General features: G+C 43.3%; 1 protein-coding gene across 3 annotated transcripts in view; it reads left to right on the forward strand.

The window, feature by feature from the left end:
• WDR70 (WD repeat domain 70) overlaps positions 1-18670 on the forward strand; it is a 203020-nt gene that overhangs the window by 10647 nt on the left and 173703 nt on the right. For 2 of the 3 annotated variants that reach the window (XR_004967437.1, XR_004967436.1), the window contains exon 3: positions 1609-1724. Coding sequence is in view for 1 of the 3 variants with exons in the window: in XM_036308389.1 (XP_036164282.1) it covers positions 1523-1724 (202 nt within the window). In the remaining 2 variants the exon portion in view is untranslated. Of the gene's footprint in view, positions 1-1522; positions 1725-18670 lie in introns of all 3 variants that reach the window. The other variant, XM_036308389.1, reaches the window with a different exon arrangement.

Here is an 18670-nt window from a genome sequence, read left to right on the forward strand (position 1 = left end):
ATGCATTCCATCCAGTTTCATGTGGGTATTAGGCCTGCATAATCAGCCATGAAATCAGCATGGCTCCATGAAGTTCTTAGTTCAATGCTTTCTTCTGAACTAGTTAACTCAGTTAAAGCATGGATGCTAAGGATTAGCATTTCAGTTTAGAGTTTTCTATGGCTTGAATAATTTTGCATTGAGAAAGTCTGACTTCTGAACCAGTACAGCTGGAAAACTGATTTAATCACGGAGAAAATTTGGGAGTGTGAATGCTTTAATACAAATTTATTCATTCCCCCAACCATTACTTATGTGTTGAATATCTTGTGGCTTAGGCACTGCTTCAGGCACTCGGGATACAGCAGCTAGCAAGTCAGATGGATCTCTGCTCATATGATTGTGGGGATATTTGAAGGGATGGATAACAGATTTAAACAATAAATAAACACTTGAATGAGATAACTTACCATGTAGGTAATAAAGATAATCAAAGTAAGGTAATTGAGGTAATAATGACTGATAGGGTGTGTTTGAAAGTTTAGAGGACCTCTTTGCGGAGGCGATATTTGAGGAGACCTCGTGGAAGAGAAAGAGGCGGTATGCAGTCAGTTCCAACAGAGGGCTAGAGCTGTTGCAAGAACAAAGGGAAACTCTCTATAGAGGTTTGCTAGCTCCTACCTTTGTATAAGGAGAGCATGCATGTGAGAATGTATCCCTTTCAGTATTGAACCTGGATAAAAATTAAAAGAAAAATCCGATTTACGCCAGGCATCATTTGGGTGCTAGAGACATAGCAATGAACACAAAGGAGAGAAATTTTTGTTTTCATGGAGCTTACTTACTGGAAATACTTTATTAGAAGGCAGTGACACTTTTGAGTCCTATAAAATATTTGATAGTTTAATTGATACAGTTATGAATGCAATTCTCAACCCTTTGGAATGGGGTAGGAGGTGGAGGGATGGTGGATGGTGGTGGCTTCCAGAATGCTTACAGGTGTTTGATAAAGACCCTACTGAGAGTGTGTGTTAGTTCTCTGGTGTGCTGGGTAGAAAAACAATAGAGAATCAATATGATACTTCCCTGAATAAGATATTTTTAGAATCCCGAATGCTACATTTAGCATTTTAACAACTCAGCAAACTTGGATGAGAACTGAGAAATAATTTGTATTTCAGGAAATATATTGAAACATTCTGGGAATAATATTAACTTTCTTACATGACTGGCCTTATTCACCTTTGGTGCAAATAGTGATTGGATTCAAATATAGTAGAGAGTGTTTTTTTTCCTGTGGATGTAGTGCCTTGCAGTTTTTCTTTCATATCCCGATTGTTCTGCTATAGCCTTTATTTCTGACTTTAATTTATGTGTAGGTAAGATAAGTAGGTAAAATAAGTTTTTTAGTATGTTCTTAAGGTGAAAACAATTTTAGCACTCAGCTGTTAAAGCACAGTCGGGGTTTCCTGAGAAATCAGTACCATCTCTAGAGGGTGCTTTGTTGCCGCAGAGGCAAAGAGTTCTGTGTTTGTATTTTCAGTGATACAAGCAGTAGTGGAAGTGAAGAGAGTTCTGATTCCTCTGATGATGAGTTGATTGGCCCTCCTTTACCCCCTACCATGGCAGAAGAACCTGTTGATCGTATGGAGCAAGCTATTGGTCGTTTACCTCCACCTCTTCACGAGGAAGAGGAAGATGGTGATGATGATGATGATGATGGTGGTGATTCAGAAGAGGAGGAAGTAAGTATTTAAGAATTCAGTGGAGTAGTGTCTTTAGAGTAATGTAGACATCAATTCCCTGCTAGACTGTTATCTGTTATTCATAAGTGAGAGCAAATTACAAGGAAAAAATCTGAGTTACTGAAAGCCCTGGTTGAAAGAACTGTAAAAGATGTACTTCAGGAATAAAGAAATAGAATTCAAAAATAATAAGTGGAGGGCCTGAAGCAATGTGTTAAAAAAAGAAATTGATTAATAAACATTTTATTAAATTTATGTAAGCCTTGAGTGTAAATAATGGTAATGATGAATAAATTTGAGGATTTAAAAGCAAAATGGACCTAAAATTATTCTGGAAAATAATGTGGGAGATAAGATAGTAGAATCAGTTCATTTTGAAGTCCTTGTGTTATTTGGAGGAGACTAGAGATATTAGTTAACTTCAAGCAAATTAGTTTAAGTCAAGCATGTAAATTGCATTTTTAAGAATAACTGTTCAAAGAATAGAAGTAAATTTTATAGCCTCAAAAATAGTAAAAGGAAAAAACATAAAGGAAACCATTCAGAACAGAGAATGGAAGACAGGTGTTGGGAGCAGGAAAAATTTGCTGAAGCGAAGGCCAAAATCTATGCAAGTGCATGATATGGTGGTGAAATGTCATGTGATTAGTGTATGGCTGAGTTTGCTTAGTAGGGGCAAGTGGAAAGATGAGGCTGATGAGATAAAATTCAGAGAGCAGTACGTAGAAGTACTTTCTGGAGGACCTGGAATTTGAATGAGCCTTGTAGAGGGTGACATTTTGGTAGACATGGTGGGGATAGGTCACATCCTGTCTACGTAGAGTGAATGGCAGGAACAAAGGCACAGTGTACAAGAATAGATTCAACACGATGGGAAAATTCAAGTTGTCTAGAATAGAAAGTTGATAAATAAAAAGACCAGACCTTTGACGTGGAACTGATGTGTGAGTAAACCTAAAGTGCAGCTATGCAGAGAAGTAAAAACATGCCTTGGTATGGGGCTCAGAAACCCATTTGTAAGCTTTAGCTTTTCATGGCTCTAATGAATGTCTGTCAAGAGATTAACAGCTTGCTGGGTTGTTTTTATAAGATTATTTGCATTGATTCTTAATGGAAAGAAATCATTGTCTTTTTTATGATGTCTTTTATTGTAAACACTACAGGCCTGGTGCACGAAAATTGGTGCAGTCGGGGGGTCCCTCAGCCCAGCCTGTGCCCTCTACAGTCTGGAACCTCTTGGGGGATGTCTGACTGCCCGGGGAGTGGGCCTAAGCCGTCAGTCGGGCATCTTTAGTGCTGCTGTAGAGGCGAGAGAGGCTCCTGCCACTGCCAGCCATGAGCCGACTTTTGGCTGAGTGGTGCTCCCCCTGTGGAAGTGCACTGACCACCAGGGGGCAGCTCCTGCGTTGAGCATCTGCCCCCTGGTGGTCAGTGTGCATCATAGCGACCGGTCGTTCTGCCGTTAGAGTCAATTTGTGTATTACCCTTTTATTATATAGGACTAGAGGCCCGGTGCACAAAAATTTGTGCACTCCCGGGGGGGGGGGGGAGGAGGGGTCCCTCAGCCCAGCCTGTGCCCTCTTGCAGTCTGGGACCCCTCGGGAGATAACGACCTGCTGGCTTAGGCCTGCTCCCGGGTGGCAGAGGGCAGACCCAATCCCTAGGTGTAGCCCCTGGTCGGGCTCAGAGCAGGGCCGATTGGGGAATTGGGGCGCCGCCCCCTGTCATGCACAGAGCAGGGCAATCGGGAGGTTGCGATGCCACCCTCAGTCATGCTCAGGGTAGGGCCAATTGGGGGGTTGGGGCACCGCCCCGTCACACTCAAGGCAGGGTCGATGGGGAGGTTGCGGCGCCACCCCCTGTCACACACAGAGCAGGGCCAATCAGGGGGTTGGGGCACTGCCCCCTGTCACTCACAGAGCAGGGCCCATCAGGGGGGTTGGGGCTCTGTACCCTATCACGCACAGAGCAGGGCCCATCAGGGGGTTGGGGCGCCGCCCTCTATCACCCACAGAGCAGGGCCGATCAGGGGGTTGGGGCGCCGCCACTCTCACACTCAGGGCAGGGCCGATGGGGAGGTTATGGCTCTACCCCGTCACACACAGAGCAGGGGCCGTGGCGGGGGAGGGGGTTGGGGCGCCGCATCCTGTCACACACAGAGCCGCAGGGCGATCAGGGGGTTGGGGAGCTCACCCCTATCAGGCACAGAGCAGGGCTGATCAGGGGATTGGGGCGCCGCACCCTGTCACGAACAGAGCAGGGCAGATAGGGAGGTTGTGGCCCCGCTCCCTGTCACACACAGAGCCTCAGGGCGATCAGGGGGTTTGGGCGCTGCCCCCTGTCACACTGATCCCGGTGCCGGGAGGCCTCGCGGCTCTGCTGATCCTGGTGCTGGGAGGCATATTACCCTTTAACTATATAGAATAGAAGCCTGGTGCATGGGTGGGGGCTGGCTGGTTTGCCCTGAAGGGTGTCCTGGATCAGGGTGGGGGTCCCCACTGGGGTGCCTGGCCAGCCTGGATGAAGGGATGATGGCTGTTTGCAGCTGGTCACACACCCTTCAGGGTGGGGGTCCCCACTGGGGTGCCTGGCCAGTCTGGTTGAGGGGCTGAGGGCTGTTTTCAGGCTGGGACTGAAGCTCCCAACTGTTCCTTTTTTTCTTTCTTCTTTTTTTATTCTGGGCCAGCTTTAGCTCTGGCTCCAGCTCTGAGGCCTCAGCTGCTGAAAACAGGTATCTGGTTTGTTTGGGTTCTACAATCGAAACTCTGTATTAACTCCAGCTCTGAGATCCCAGTGGGCTGAAAGCTGGTTTCTGGGGTTTTGTTTAGCTTCTATATTTGTTACAATGTTTCAAACTGCAGGCTTAGAGGCCCGTAAGGCAGGCAGGGAATGTTGCAGTCCTCCGTTACTGAAGCAAGCAAGCCTCATGTTCAGTTTTAAGCTGCCTGGCTGCCGGCCGCCATCTTGGCTGGCAGTTAATTTGCATATCGCCCTGATTAGCCAATGGGAAGGGTAGCGGTCGTACGCTAATTACCATGTTTCTCTTTTATTAGATAGGATAGTAAAAAGAAAAGGCTGATAAATTAATATGCAAGTCAAAGCAAGGCTGTGGGTGATGTGTGCCAACAGCAGCCTCAGTTTTAAAGTGTGCACTCATGGGTAATGCAGAGCTTATTAGTATTGTTTGTGGATTAACTCTGAAGCTTCAAAAGGGAGAAAAAGAGGACTGGGAGATTCCTTATTTATTTTCCAGTTCTCATTCAGACATACCACACCTAGCGTTTCCCAAGCTGGCGGACATGGTGGGTCAAGTAGATAGCTTGGGAATTTGAATGTTATGAGTGTAGTGTTTCAGTGGTTTTGCTAGATTTGGATAAATTATGTTGGCCTTGAATGAAGGCCTTCATTTTTTAGATTTTGTGGTTTGATAGTAGAGGAGTTGCACCCTCAGGCTTTTTTTTAGGTTCTGAGTGAGAACACAAGTTTTCCGCTGTATTGGATTTGATATTTGGGATATTGGCAGCTGGCTACCTCCAGCAATAATAGAGTCAAGGGTCATAGGCAAAGGAAATCTATTGTTTATTGTCTTCAGTATAAATGTTGTGGGATCTAGACAAATTAGCATGATTAATTTAGGTAATTTGCAGTATTTGGCCTATGTCTTAACCCTGAGGTTAAGTCTTTCTGGCCTTTGGAAGAATCTTGTTTTTGTGGTTGGTTGGACTTAGGGTATAATAATTTTTTGCTTCTTTTTAAAAAAAGAACTGTTTTTAATTGATTTCAGAGAGGAAGGGAGAGGGAGAGAGAGAGATAGAAACATCAGTGATGAGAGAGAATCATTGATTGGTTGCCACCTGCATGCAACCAGGGCATGTGCCTTTGACCAGAATCGAACCTGGGATCCTTCAGTCAACAGGCCAACATCTATCCACTGAGCCAAACCGGTTAGGGCAATATTCTTTTCTTGATTCAGGAACTGAATTTGGTTACTCAAGGAAATCTGTTTGAGGTAATTCTAAATAAAATTATAAAAGATTGTCTCATATCAGAATGCTAGTTATATTTTTACAATTTGAGATATGTAAGAATTGTCCCATCTACTTATCAAGGCTTAATCATTTTATGGTACCTTTGATTTCCTCCTGTTTTTTCTCTCATACTTGGCTTCTTTTTATTTATTTATTTTTTTAGACTTTTTGTGAGTTTATTTGAGTCAAACTATCAACAATTGCTGGGAAGCAAAATCTCAATGGATTGAGATAATGCTCCCTGGCTTCTTTTTTCGATATGTTTTTATTGATTTCAGAGAGAGGAAAGGAGAGGGAGAGAGAGAGAGAGAACAACAATGATTTATTGAGAGGGAGAGAGAATTATTGATCGGTTGCTTCCCGCACACCCCCTACTTGGGGATGTAGCCCGAAACCCAGGCATGTGCCCTGACCAGGAACCAAACGACCTCTTGGTTCATAGGTCAACACTCAATCACTGAGCCACACCGGCTGGGCTCGTACTTGGATTCTTCACCATCACATTTCTGCCTTTTATTTCCTTCTGTGCTTTCAGCTTTTTCCTTTCTACTTGTCCTTGGTTCTAAGTTTGCAAGCATCCTGAAATCTTCCTTTAACTTAGTTTTCCTTTCATGCCATACAATTTCCCTCCTCTTTATCACTAAATGTCTCAAAAGCAGCGTCTATAGGATGTCCCCCAAAGGTATATACACTTTGAATGGTTATGAAGGCTGTGCTTATTAAAATACATTTCCTTTCAAAATGTAATAGAAAGTTCAAGTGTGTATACATTTTTGGGGAACATACTGTATATTTGCCACCTCTGTTTTATCACCGCAGTTTTCTTCTTAAATCTTTGTTGTTATTTTCTGCCCTTACCACTTCACCCGAACTCTTCTCACAGAGATTTCCAGTGACAAACTCCAGATCCCCAAATCCAAAGGCCCTCCCGATTCTCATTCTGCTCCTCTGCAGGCTTGGACAATGGTGACTTCTCCTTCCTCGAAACTCTTCCTTTGGCATTTCTTTATACTATTGGTCTGCGGCCTGTCTCTTTGTTTATTCAGCTGATATTTATTGAGCACCTCTTATGAGTTGGGTACTTTCCCGGAGTTGGGGACACAGCAGTGAGTAAAGCAGGCAAACCCCTTCTCTGATAGTGCTTACTTTTCTGCTAGTCTCTTTTACTACTTCCCGTGCCTCATGCTTCTCCAACCATGAGCATCCCTGGAGGACGTGTCCTTGCTTACCTTACCCTTTCACACTTGTCCTGAGGTGAGTTTCTTACGGCTTCTGGTCCTCATGACTCCTATTCACTCAGAGCAGCTGAAGGATTGCCCCATCTCATTTGAACTTCAGGTCCAGCTTTCTAACCCCTCATGAAGCAGGTCCACATTTCAGCTCTAACAGTATTCTAAATTCAATATCTAAGGTCAAACTTTTATTTTCTACCACTTAGTTTGTCTCTTTGCCTCTAGGATCTTTCATTCCAATCCTCTTTTCCTCACTGCTTCACGATTAAACTATTTGTAACACATGTCACATTGCAAATAATAGCACTCATTCCCTAAATGAGTGAAAATAAATCACCACAGCAGCCAGGACTCCATCTGGGGATCTCAGAGTATAATTTGATTATTTTCTTGCTCAGAAACTTGCAAAGCACTGAGACAGTCTACTGAGTAGGAAAGCGGCCAAGTTCACATACTTGAGTGGCTAAATATTTCAGCAAGTATTATTGAAATTAATGGAAAAATATTTTTTAAGATAATTTTTTTTTTAACCCAGTGGTTCTTAATCTTATTGTAAGAATCACCTTTGGTAATGAAGAAATAGGCCTGCTTAGGCTGTGTAATCTGGAGATAGACTCAGTAGGTCTGGGCTGGACCCTGCCTCAACACCTGCAGTGTGTGTTGTAGCAAAGGCTCCGCAGGTAAGCCATTCCCCAGTCAACCTGTGGTAGCACCTCTTCCCAAGAAAATGACTTAACGTTACAAAAGGATTTCCAGTTAGACAGCTAGCAGAGACAGTGCATTTTAAATGGTTTCACCTCATGGGAATGAGCCCCTGTAGTGCAGCAAGCTGTACTGGAAATAAATAAGCAGTGTTTTCTCAGTTGAGTGATGCTATCATTTTTATTTTATTTTTAAAATATATTTTATTGATTTTTTACAGAGAGGAAGGGAGAGGGATAGAGAGTTAGAAACATCGATGAGAGAGAAACATCGATCAGCTGCCTCCTGCACACTTCCTACTGGGGATGTGGCCGCAACTAAGGTACATGCCCTTGACCGGAATCGAACCTGGGACCCTTGAGTCCGCAGGCTGACGCTTTATCCACTGAGCCAAACCGGTCAGGGCTGATATCATTTTTAAGGGTGTTTTACCTGCTCGCTGGTCTCTTTTAGTGTTTTCCACAACTTACATATGATTTGTCCCCATTTAACACCGCCTCTATCAGGAATTCAGAATGTTTTTCAAGGATATGCCTAATGTTTCATCAATATCCCGTGGTCGGCAAACTGCGGCTTGCAAGCCACATTCAGCTCTTTGGCCCCTTGAGTGTGGCTCTTCCACAAAATACCCACTTCTGCGCATGGGCCACTAAGTTTCAGTCACACTGTGCGTGCACGCCCGCACGTGGTATTTTGTGGAAGAGCCACACTCAAGGGGGCAAAGAGCCGCATGTGGCTCGCGAGCCGCAGTTTGCCGACCACTGATATAGGCTAATTAATAAATAGAAGGTCTGATTTGTAAATGTATCTGACCTCACCAATTCCTATTTGCCCATTAATTTTCTCTGAGAAAGGAGTCTGCTAGTTTTAAGTAGATACTGATAAAAAATTTAATGTTTCCTTCTCATTCCTCCAGGGTCTGCTTGTTAAAATTCTGTTCAGCCTTTAGGGGCCTTTTCAAATGTGATTTCCTCCAGGCAGCCTTTCCAGTTGCCAGCTGCATGTGTTACTTCTCAGGCCTGTTTCTGCCTTCCATAGCAAACTTAAACCATTGTCCTTGTTAAATCATTACTTGTGTGCTTGTCTTAACTCCTCTGCCTCCCCTTTGCAGTCATATGTGATGACCTCAAATATAGGGACTTGGCCCTACCGGGTTTGGCTCAGTGGATAGAGCGTCGGCCTGTGGACTGAAGGGTCCTGGGTTCTATTCTAGTCGGGGGCATATGCCCTGGTTGCAGGCTCCATCCCCAGTAGGGGGCGTGCAATAGGCAGCCAATCAATGATTCTCTCTCATCATTGATGTTTCTATCTCTCCCTCTCTCTTCCCCTCTCTAAAAAAAAAAGAAAAGAAATGATATAGTAACTTTGTATATAAATGATATAGTAACTTTGAAAAACTTATAACTTCTAGTGCAGTGTTTTTTATATAGTACGTACAGAGTAAATATTTGTCAAGTGGAATGGAGCATATTTGGTTTTTATAATTGAAAAGTTTATTTTATGACCTTTGAGAGTGTTTTCTCTTTGTGACATATGAATCCCCAGTTTTTAAATGGAAAAGGGAAGTGGGATGGAAGTGTGAACCGAGGAAATGTGAGCATAGAAAGGTAACTAGACACCTATTTCTGTAAGGACCATTCTATGTGCCTTACCCTAAGCTTATACTTTCGTTAGATAGTGGTTTAATAATTATGAGAGCTGCCCCACAGTCCAGTTACATTAATTAGTTAATTTAATTGTATAAAGTATAACTGCTTATGAACCTACCTGCCAAATGAGACCAAGAGTAGTTGTAGTTTTCTCTTCTTTAGCAGTCTCACAAAAATTTTTGAAAAATGTGATGGTTTTTATTGAGATGCAATTTAAATGCAATGTGTACAGTACTTTAAGGGTTCAGTTTGATGAGTTTTTGACAATTATATGCACAAGATATAGGACATTTCCATCACATAAAAATAGTTCTTTATGCCCCCTCCCAGTAACATAACTTTCTTTAAAAACAGATCATGATTATATTTAATATACAAGTTTGATACAACCAAAAAGTAAAACACTAGAGTAAAATAGTAACAAAAAACATGGTATTTCATTTGCAATGCAGAAGAAATGGTTAACATCTTTAGTCATAAACAAGCTCTTAAAAACCAGTAACAGCCCTGGCTCGTTTGGCTCAGCGGATAGAGCGTCGGCCTGCGGACTCAGGGGTCCCGGGTTCGATTCCGGTCAGGGGCATGTGTCTTGGTTGCGGGCACGTCCCCGGTGGGGAGTGTGCAGGGGGCAGCTGATCGATGTTTCTAACTCTCTATCCCTCTCCCTTCCTCTCTGTAGAAAATCAATAAAATATATTAAAAATTAAAAAAAAACACACACACAAAACCAGTAACAGAGACACTATAATGCAAAGAAACTGGAAAAAATGAAATGAAATAATACAAGTGGTGATTAAGCATTAAGCATATACAATGATTTTGTTGAGCAGTGATGAAGAATAATTTCTCTGCAGTATCACCGTGAGCAGAATAGTAACATAACTTTTTTTTTACAAATATATTTTATTGATTTTTTACAGAGAGGAAGTGAGAGAGAGAGTTAGAAACATCGATGAAAGAGAAACATCAATCAGCCGCCTCTTGCACATCTCCTACTGGGGATGTGCCTGCAACTCAGGTACATGCCCTTGACCGGAATCGAACCTGGGACCCTTCAGTCCGCAGGCTGACGCTCTATCCACTGAGCCAAACTGGTTTTGGCGTAACATAACTTTTTAAACATGAGTTTTTGATAGCACTAGAATTGGGAGGAAAATATCAGTTTTCCAAAAGAACATAATTAGTAGTTACGTTAAGAGTTATAATGCTTGATTATGATTTTTTGTTTTTATTTATTGATGAGAAATAGACACACAGAGAGAAACATCCATTTGTTGTTTCAATTATTTATGCATTCATTGGTTGATTCTTGTATGTGCTCAGACTGGGGATTGAACCTGCAACCCTGATGTCAGGATGATGCTCTAACCAACTGAGCTATGCAGCTAGGGCCTTATTTGTGTGTGTGTGTGTGTGTGTGTGTGTGTGTGTTTTAATATATTTTATTGATTTTTTACAGAGAGGAATGGAGAGAGATAGAGAGTTAGAAACACCGATGAGAGAGAAACATCGATCAGCTGCCTCCTGCACATCCCCTACTGGGGATGTGCCCGCAACCCAGGTACATGCCCTTGACCAGAATCGAACCTGGGACCTTTCAGTCCGCAAGTCGATGCTCTATCCACTGAGCCAAACCGGTTTCGGCTTTGTGTGTTTTTATATGCATTTAACTTCAGTTGTTGGTTAGTAGTTGGATTAGTGTTAGTGTTGAAGTCCTTGGTTTGGAAATGTTAATGTATATCATGATTTCTTTTGATGACAAACTTGCTTTTCACTCATTCTTACTTTATTCCAATTGACTTACATACAATACTATTAATAAAATTGTTCTTTCAAATATAATACAAATGAAAATCATATGCAAATCATTATTGAACTTTGTCAAACTACACCAACTATTAAATAACTCGAAGTATTTAATAGTTGAAGGTTTACTATTTTTTTCTCTGAATTTAATAAGTGAATAAAAATTTAAGTGAGTAGGGTCAGAGAAAAGTGGTGAAAAATCATTGTTAAATCATATTTATTACTTCTACATAATTCTGTGTGGTTTTTTTTTTTAAGGTAGAGAAGGTTGTAACTTATAATTAAATGGAGACTTTGGGATTATTGAGGATTTTCATTATCCTTGCTATCCTGTTTCCCAGTACTACAGAAAGCTGAAAGTTGAATTTTTATGACTGTAACTAAAGACTAGATGTAACAGTGACTTTTTAGTTGTGAGCACCTGTTTTCCATGAACTTTCTCTGACTCCCTGGCTGGCACGTTCTGTGGTGGGGAGTCCAAGTTGGGGCCACCACTGCACTTCTGTGACTTCTGGCCCGAGGCTCCTCATCCCTTTGGCCTTGGTCATTGCCAACCACCTGTATCAGTCAGTTTCTTTCCCTCAGGCATGGGGACGGGTTAAGAGTAAAAAATGGAAAAAAAACCCCTCTATTCTTAGTTCCCAGGAGTTGATATGAGAATGAGAATATTCATGTCAACACTAAATGTAGGGATTGACCCATACTAAGCACTCTAAATTGCTAGGTTTTATCATTGTTTTCATCATCATTAACAGTATTTGATTAATGACTAATTTTAATTTAACTATAGCTTATTGGAAAGAAAAAAATTTAAAAACATTGTGATTTTAACTTCAGAGAAAATCAATGTTCTTTAAAACAAAGAAATTTAATTACATGTGCACGATTCTGTCAGCAGAGGATGCTAGAAGTTCTATTCCAAAATCCAGTGAGTATTCCTTACCATTTTCAAATTGTCATGTGAGGGTATTCATTCTTTACGATGGACACTAGGGGGCAATAGAGGCATTTTAGCTTTGTCAGGAATCCACTTTTTTTCAACTGTCTCCTGTCTACAGTGGAAGAAAAAAAAAAGAATCTTAAAACAGGATGTGCTACAAATTGAAACAAGTGATGTTTAGGTTGCGATTAATGCTAGAATAATTACTGGGGGGAAAAAGAAGAGTGCAGAAAAATTCTTTATATTTGATAGTTTGATAGTAACATAAAGATATTTCTAGGTGTTTGCTTTTTTTTCATTTTTGATTTTGTCTTTAAGCTTTTTAGATCAGTAACAGATTCCTGCATAGGATAAGGCTTAATTGCAGTAATATTAAGGGTAGCCTCTTTATAATTTAAGATTTAAGTCTATGAGGTAGATAAGAGGTTTATTTTTCTGATCACCAGAGTAATCCAGTCTTTTAACAACATGTACCAGCTCTTGTTACTTCCTTGCTTCCCTTGTCATGTTTCTGTTAGTAAACCCTCCCATTTCTTCCAGTCACGTTATTAAGAAATCAAAGTTTCTTGCCTTGACCTCTAAAGCCCTGCATGACTTGGCTCTTCAGATTTCTCTGACTTCATTCCCTTCACTCTTCTCTGTTCACACTGACCTTTCTGTTTTAACAACTCTGTATGTTCCCTCACGGAGCCTTTCTTTCTCTTTTTTTAAAAACATATTTTTTATTAATTTCAGAGAGGAAAGAAGGAGAGAGAGATAGAAACATCAATGATGAGAGAGAATCATCAATCAGCTGCCTCCTGCATGCCCCACACTGGAAACTAACCTGGCAGCTTTTTGGTGCACAGGAAGACATTCTACCACTGAGCCACTCCAGTGGGGCATTATACTAAAAGTTTATTCACTGTTTGAAAAGTGCCTGGCATGTATATGCTGTTACTATTATTATTTATATCCCGTAGATGGAAGAAAGTAGAGGCTCCAAGAAGAAGGGATTTTTCATTCTTGCCACTAGTCAGAGACAGAATCCAAATTCTTGTCCTCTTCTTCTTGCCCTGTCTCTTTAACGCAGTAAGAGTTGTTTTTTTTTTGAGTAGCTGTTGAATGAAGGGTGTGTGAATTGGAATATCCCATGTTACTTGTCAGTTTTGGAAAATTGGATTATAGAGTAAGAATTTTGCTAATATTCACTTCCAAGGTTTTCCAGTGGAATATCATTTTTTAGGTTATGGACAGTATCTTAAGATGTTTCTATAATGTAGCTCAGCAGTAGTACCACGCTGTAGTCAGACTGTGCACTTGTGTTGCAGTGAATTGACAACCTCAGAAAGCCTTTGTTCTCACACTTTAATGCGCATGCAGATAGATCTTTGGGGACATTGTGCGAAAGCATATTCGGATTGAGAAGGTCTGGGGAGAGGCTTGAGATTCAGAACTTCTTACAGGTTCCTGGGTGATGTTCCTAGTGCTGCTCTGTTGACTGCACTTTGAGTTGCAGGGCATTTGAGTACATTTTTAGCTCCCGTGAGAACTCTGGAGATAGCAAGCTGAGAGGCTTGTATTAATCTTTGCTCAACTATTAAAAGGCGCTTTGTTTCCCAAATGAAATATTCTAACAAACACTTTTTCTTTGTAGACAGAGGCTAAGGACTTCAGGCTTTCAAGGGATAATTAGTTCAAGTTGGGAAGATGTGAGAATGTGTAAATCTTTGCTACCAACACTATAGAGTTGGGGATTTTTTTAGGACTAGGTCAAATGGTAACCCTCAGGGACCCAGTCTGAGCAGGTGAAATTCTTCTTCTTCCTTTATAGTTGTAAAAGGTATAAAAGAAAGCATTCTCTTTAGATGGGGATGAAGGAGGGGGAGGGAGGAGTTTCAGTGTAGGGGTCCTAAAAAGCCAAGTTGCTCCTCCTTAATTCTGTTATCGCCAGCCACCCCCCTTTCCTGGCAAGCTGAACCCCTCTGTTCTTTCATTCCTACCTGGAATGGTTAATGCTTTGAGTAAGGGTGGACTCTTACGTACTTTAATAAGTAATGAGTGAAAAACAGATGTCACTGCAAATCATAGGAATATTGCTAGGTGCTTTAGAGAATAGTATGTTATAAGAAAAGTTTATCTACTTTTAATTATATATGAAACTTTTTGTTTTTTAATGATAATGTTTTTATTTTCCAGCTTTATTGAAGTATAATTTACAAATAAAAGTTGTATGTGTTTAAGTTATACAACGTGATGGTCTGATATATGAGCACCTTGTAAAATAGTCACCACAATCGCCGAAACCGGTTTGGCTCAGTGGATAGAGCCTCAGCCTGCGGACTGAAGGGTCCCGGGTTCGATTCCGGTCAAGGGCATGTACCTGGGTTGCAGGCACATCCCCAGTAGGAGATGTGCAGGAGGCAGCTGATCGATGTTTCTCTCTCATCGATGTTTCTAGCTCTCTATCTCTCTCCCTTCCTCTCTGTAAAAAATCAATAAAATATATTTAAAAAAAAAATAAATAAAATAAAATAGTCACCACAATCAAGTTAATTAACATATTAATCACCTCACATAGTTAGCTTTTCTTTTTTTGGGTGTAATGAGACCACTCAAATTCTATTATCTTAGCAAATTTCAACTATGTAATGCAGTATTATTTTTTTATTTTATTTTTTAAATTTCAGTTTATTGCATGAAGGAGTTACACTAGTCCAAGTTAAAAGCAGACCCCAAATGGTTACATTATACAAGCTGTGAGGTTTTTAAACTTGTGACAAGGGACAGAAGGGACAGTATTATTAACTATAGTCATCAAGATGAACATTAGATCTCCAGAACTTAATTCATATTATAACTGAAAGTTTGTACTCTTTGATCAGAAACTTCTTAAAAACATTAATTTTATAAACTTAACCTGGACTCATAAGTCATATGTTATAGAAAGTGTCTAAAACAAAATGTGAATATTGTGAAAAGTTATTGTTACTAAAGGCAGTGGAGAGCCAGTGAAAAAGTAACATCATGGTAATGAGCAATGTGGAGGGAAGTGAAGAAGATGTACCACATGGAAGGATCTAGGGTAGTGTTCATAGTTCCAGATGTGAATACGCTTAAGGTAAACCACGCCATCATAGAATGTCATGAATTACCTAGCCTGACTCACTTTTATTTATTTTATTTTTTTTTAAATATATTTTATTGATTTTTTACAGAGAGGAAGGGAGAGAGATAGAGAGTTAGAAACATCGATGAGAGAGAAACATCGATCAGCTGCCTCCTGCACATCCCCCGCTGGGGATATGCCTGCAACCCAGGTACATGCCCTTGACCGGAATCGAACCTGGGACCTTTCAGTCCGCAGGCCGACGCTCTATCCACTGAGCCAAACCGGTTTCGGCGACTCTTTCACTTTTATAAGTGAAAATGCTCAGGTTCTACACAGTTAATCACATAGTTCGGTTTAGATTTCAAGTAATAAAAATCCTATATAATAAAACCCTAATATGCAAATCAACCAAACGGTGGGATGACCGGTCTCTAATATGTGCACTGACTACCAGGGGGCAGACACTCAACGCAGGAGCTGCCCCCTGGTGGTCAGTGCACTCCCACAGGCGCCACTCAGCCAGAAGCTGGGCTCACAGCTGGCGAGCACAGCGGTGGTGGCGGTAGCCTCTCCCGCCTTCGCGGCAGTGCTAAGGACTCCTTGGCAGACATCCCCCGAGGGGTCCTGGATTGCGAGAGGGCACAGGCTGGGCTGAGGACTCCCCCCGCCCCCAGTGCACGAATGTTGTGCACCAGCCCTCTAGTAAGCTTATCCTGTATAATAAAAGGGTAATATGCAAATCGACTGAGTGGCAAAATGACTGGTCATTATGACGTGTACTGACCACCAGGGGGCAGACACTCAATGCAGGAGCTGCTCCCTTCTGGTCAGTACACTCCCACAGGGTGAGTGCTGCTCAGCCACAAGCTGGGCTGAAGGCTGGCGAGCGCAGCAGCGGTGGTGGGAATCTCTCCTGCCTCTTCAGCAGCACTAAGGATGTCCGACTGTGGCTTAGGCCCACTCCCTGTGAGTTGGACATTCCCCGAGGGATCCCAGACTGCTAAAGGGCGCAGGCCAGGCTGAGGGACACCCCCCCCCCCTCCTGAGTGCATGAATGTCGTGCACTGGGCCTCTAGTAAGAAATATAAAACTTTAGGGTGGTTACCAGAGAGGAAGGGAGTTGGGGGACTGGGTGAAAGAGGTGAATGTATTAAGAAGCACTAATTGGACGGTACAAAATAGTCATAGGGATGTAAAGCACAGCATAGGGAATATAGTAACAATCCTATCTAATAAAAGAGTAATATGCAAATTAACCATCACTTTGCGGTAAAGATGGCAGTGCCCACAGCCAATAAGGAGGGAATATGCAAATTGACGTGACAGAGATGGAGGCGCTGGCTGGAGCCACGGAGCCGGCAGAGTGGGCGGGAGGCTTGGCTTCTTTGGTCGCCCCAGCTAGCTCCATGGCCACTGCCCAGACAAAGCCATAGTGGAAGGGCTGAGGCAGAGGGGAGGGCAGTTGGGGGTGATCAGGTCGTTAGGGGGGCAGTTAGGGGTGAACAGGCCAGCAGGGGGAGGGTATCAGTTGGTGCCAAGCAGGCTGGCAGGGGGTGGCAATAGGAGGTGAGCAGGCTGGCAGTAGGTGGCAGTTGGGTGTGATCAGGCTAGGGGGACGGACAGTTTGGGGTAAGCATGTTGGCTGGGGGGTAGTTGGGAGCGAGCAGGCTGGTAGGGGGGGGCAGTTGGGGCCGAGCAGACTGGCGGGGGGACAGTAGGGGGTGAACAGGCTGGCAGGGGGGGCAGTAGGGGGTGAGCAGACTGGCGGGGGGGCAGTTGGGGGTGATCAGGCCAGCAGGGGGGTGCAGTTGGGGGTGAGCAGGCTGGTGGGGGGGCACTTGGGGGCAATCAGGCCAGCAATGGGGGGCAGTTGGGGGTGAGAAGGCCGGTGGGGGGGCAGTTGGGGGTTAGCAGGCTGGCATGCAGAGTGGTTAGGGGCGATCAGGCAGGCAGGCAGGTGAGCAGTTAGGAGCCAGCGATCCAGGATTGCGAGAGGGTGCAGGCCGGGCACCCCCCACTCCCGTGCACGAATTTCGTGCACCAGGCCACTAGTATTGGAATAACTATGTATGGTGCCAGGTGGGTACAGGAAGTATCAGGGGAATACTTTGTAAAGTATCTGATTGTCTAACCATCATGCAGTACACCTGAAACCAATACAAAATAATGTTGAAAGTAAACTGTTAGTAATTGAAAAAGAAAGTAAAATAAAAGAAATGTTTAGGGTATAAGGAAATGATAAGGCATGTCATGGTAGCTGCTGAAAATAAATGTGTCCTTTGATATAAATCCTGTTGGCTTATTACTGCCCATTGTTGTGTGGTAAACAGAAAATTGTCTTGTTTGTGTTTATTGATAATGTCATGCAGTTTAAAAACAATAATATAATCCTAATATATAAAATCCCAGGGTCCGTAACATCCAAAATGACCGAAGGCTCGACCAACTGGAAGTCAGCACTGACTGCCGCTGCTGCAGGTGTGGCGACCCAGCACTGACTACCTAGGGGGCTGTGGATCAGGTCTGAAGAGAGAAGCAGGGTCTGATCTGTAGCCTCCGTGGCAGCTGTTGATCAGCCCTTCCCTCTCTCTTTCTCTCCGGGCCTGGCCGGTAGCTGCGCCTCTTTCTCTCCAGGCCTCCGCGGGGGCTGCTGATCAGCCCCGCCTCTCTGATCAGGCCCAGAAATAGGCCCGGAGACACTGACTAGCATAGAAACCGACCAATCAGAACCAAATCTGGGTGAACTGTGAGGAACCAATGGCTGCCTAGGAGGCAGAACTTTTGATACTGACTGGCATAGAAACCGACCAATTAGAACCAAATCTGGGTGAACTGCGAAGGCAGAACCTAAGGTGGGGGCTGAGGAGGGGTTTTAAGGGCAACAGCTGTTTGGTGTAAGGTGTAAGAAAGCAGTTCAATTTTTTAATGACTGGTTTGGCAGTATAGTGCATATGGCTGGCTATCAGTCCAGATATAGGGGTTATGTATTTTTGTCTGACAAGAGCATCTTCTCCTGCTGAAAAAGGCTCCCCCCCAATTTAAGCAATACTATCCTATATAATCTGTCTATACTAATAAAAGGGTGATATGCTAATTAGACTGGGTCAACTGGCCATCTTCCTGATGTCCAACTTCCTTGGTGATGGGGGCTGAGGCAGAAGTAGTTAGGGGTGATCAGGCTGGCAGGAGAGGGCAGTTGGGGGCAACCAGGCCGGCAGGGGGAGGCAGTTGGGGGCAAGATCAGGCTGGCAGGGGAGGGCAGTTGGGGGCGATCAGGCTGGCAGGGGAGGGCAGTTGGGGGTGAGATCAGGCCAGCAGGGGAGGGCATTTGGGGGCGAGATCAGGCCGGCAGGGGAGGGCAGTTAGGGGTGATCAGGCAGGTAGAGGCAGTTGAGGGGAAGATTAGGCCTGCAGGGAGAGCAGCTGGGGGCGAGATCAGGCTAGCAGGGGAGGGCAGTTAGGGGTGATCAGGGAGGTGGGCAGAGAGGTTAGGGGCAA

The sequence above is a fragment of the Myotis myotis genome, unplaced genomic scaffold (genome assembly GCF_014108235.1).
Source record: "Myotis myotis isolate mMyoMyo1 unplaced genomic scaffold, mMyoMyo1.p scaffold_m19_p_5, whole genome shotgun sequence".
Classification (NCBI taxonomy): Eukaryota; Metazoa; Chordata; class Mammalia; order Chiroptera; family Vespertilionidae; genus Myotis; species Myotis myotis.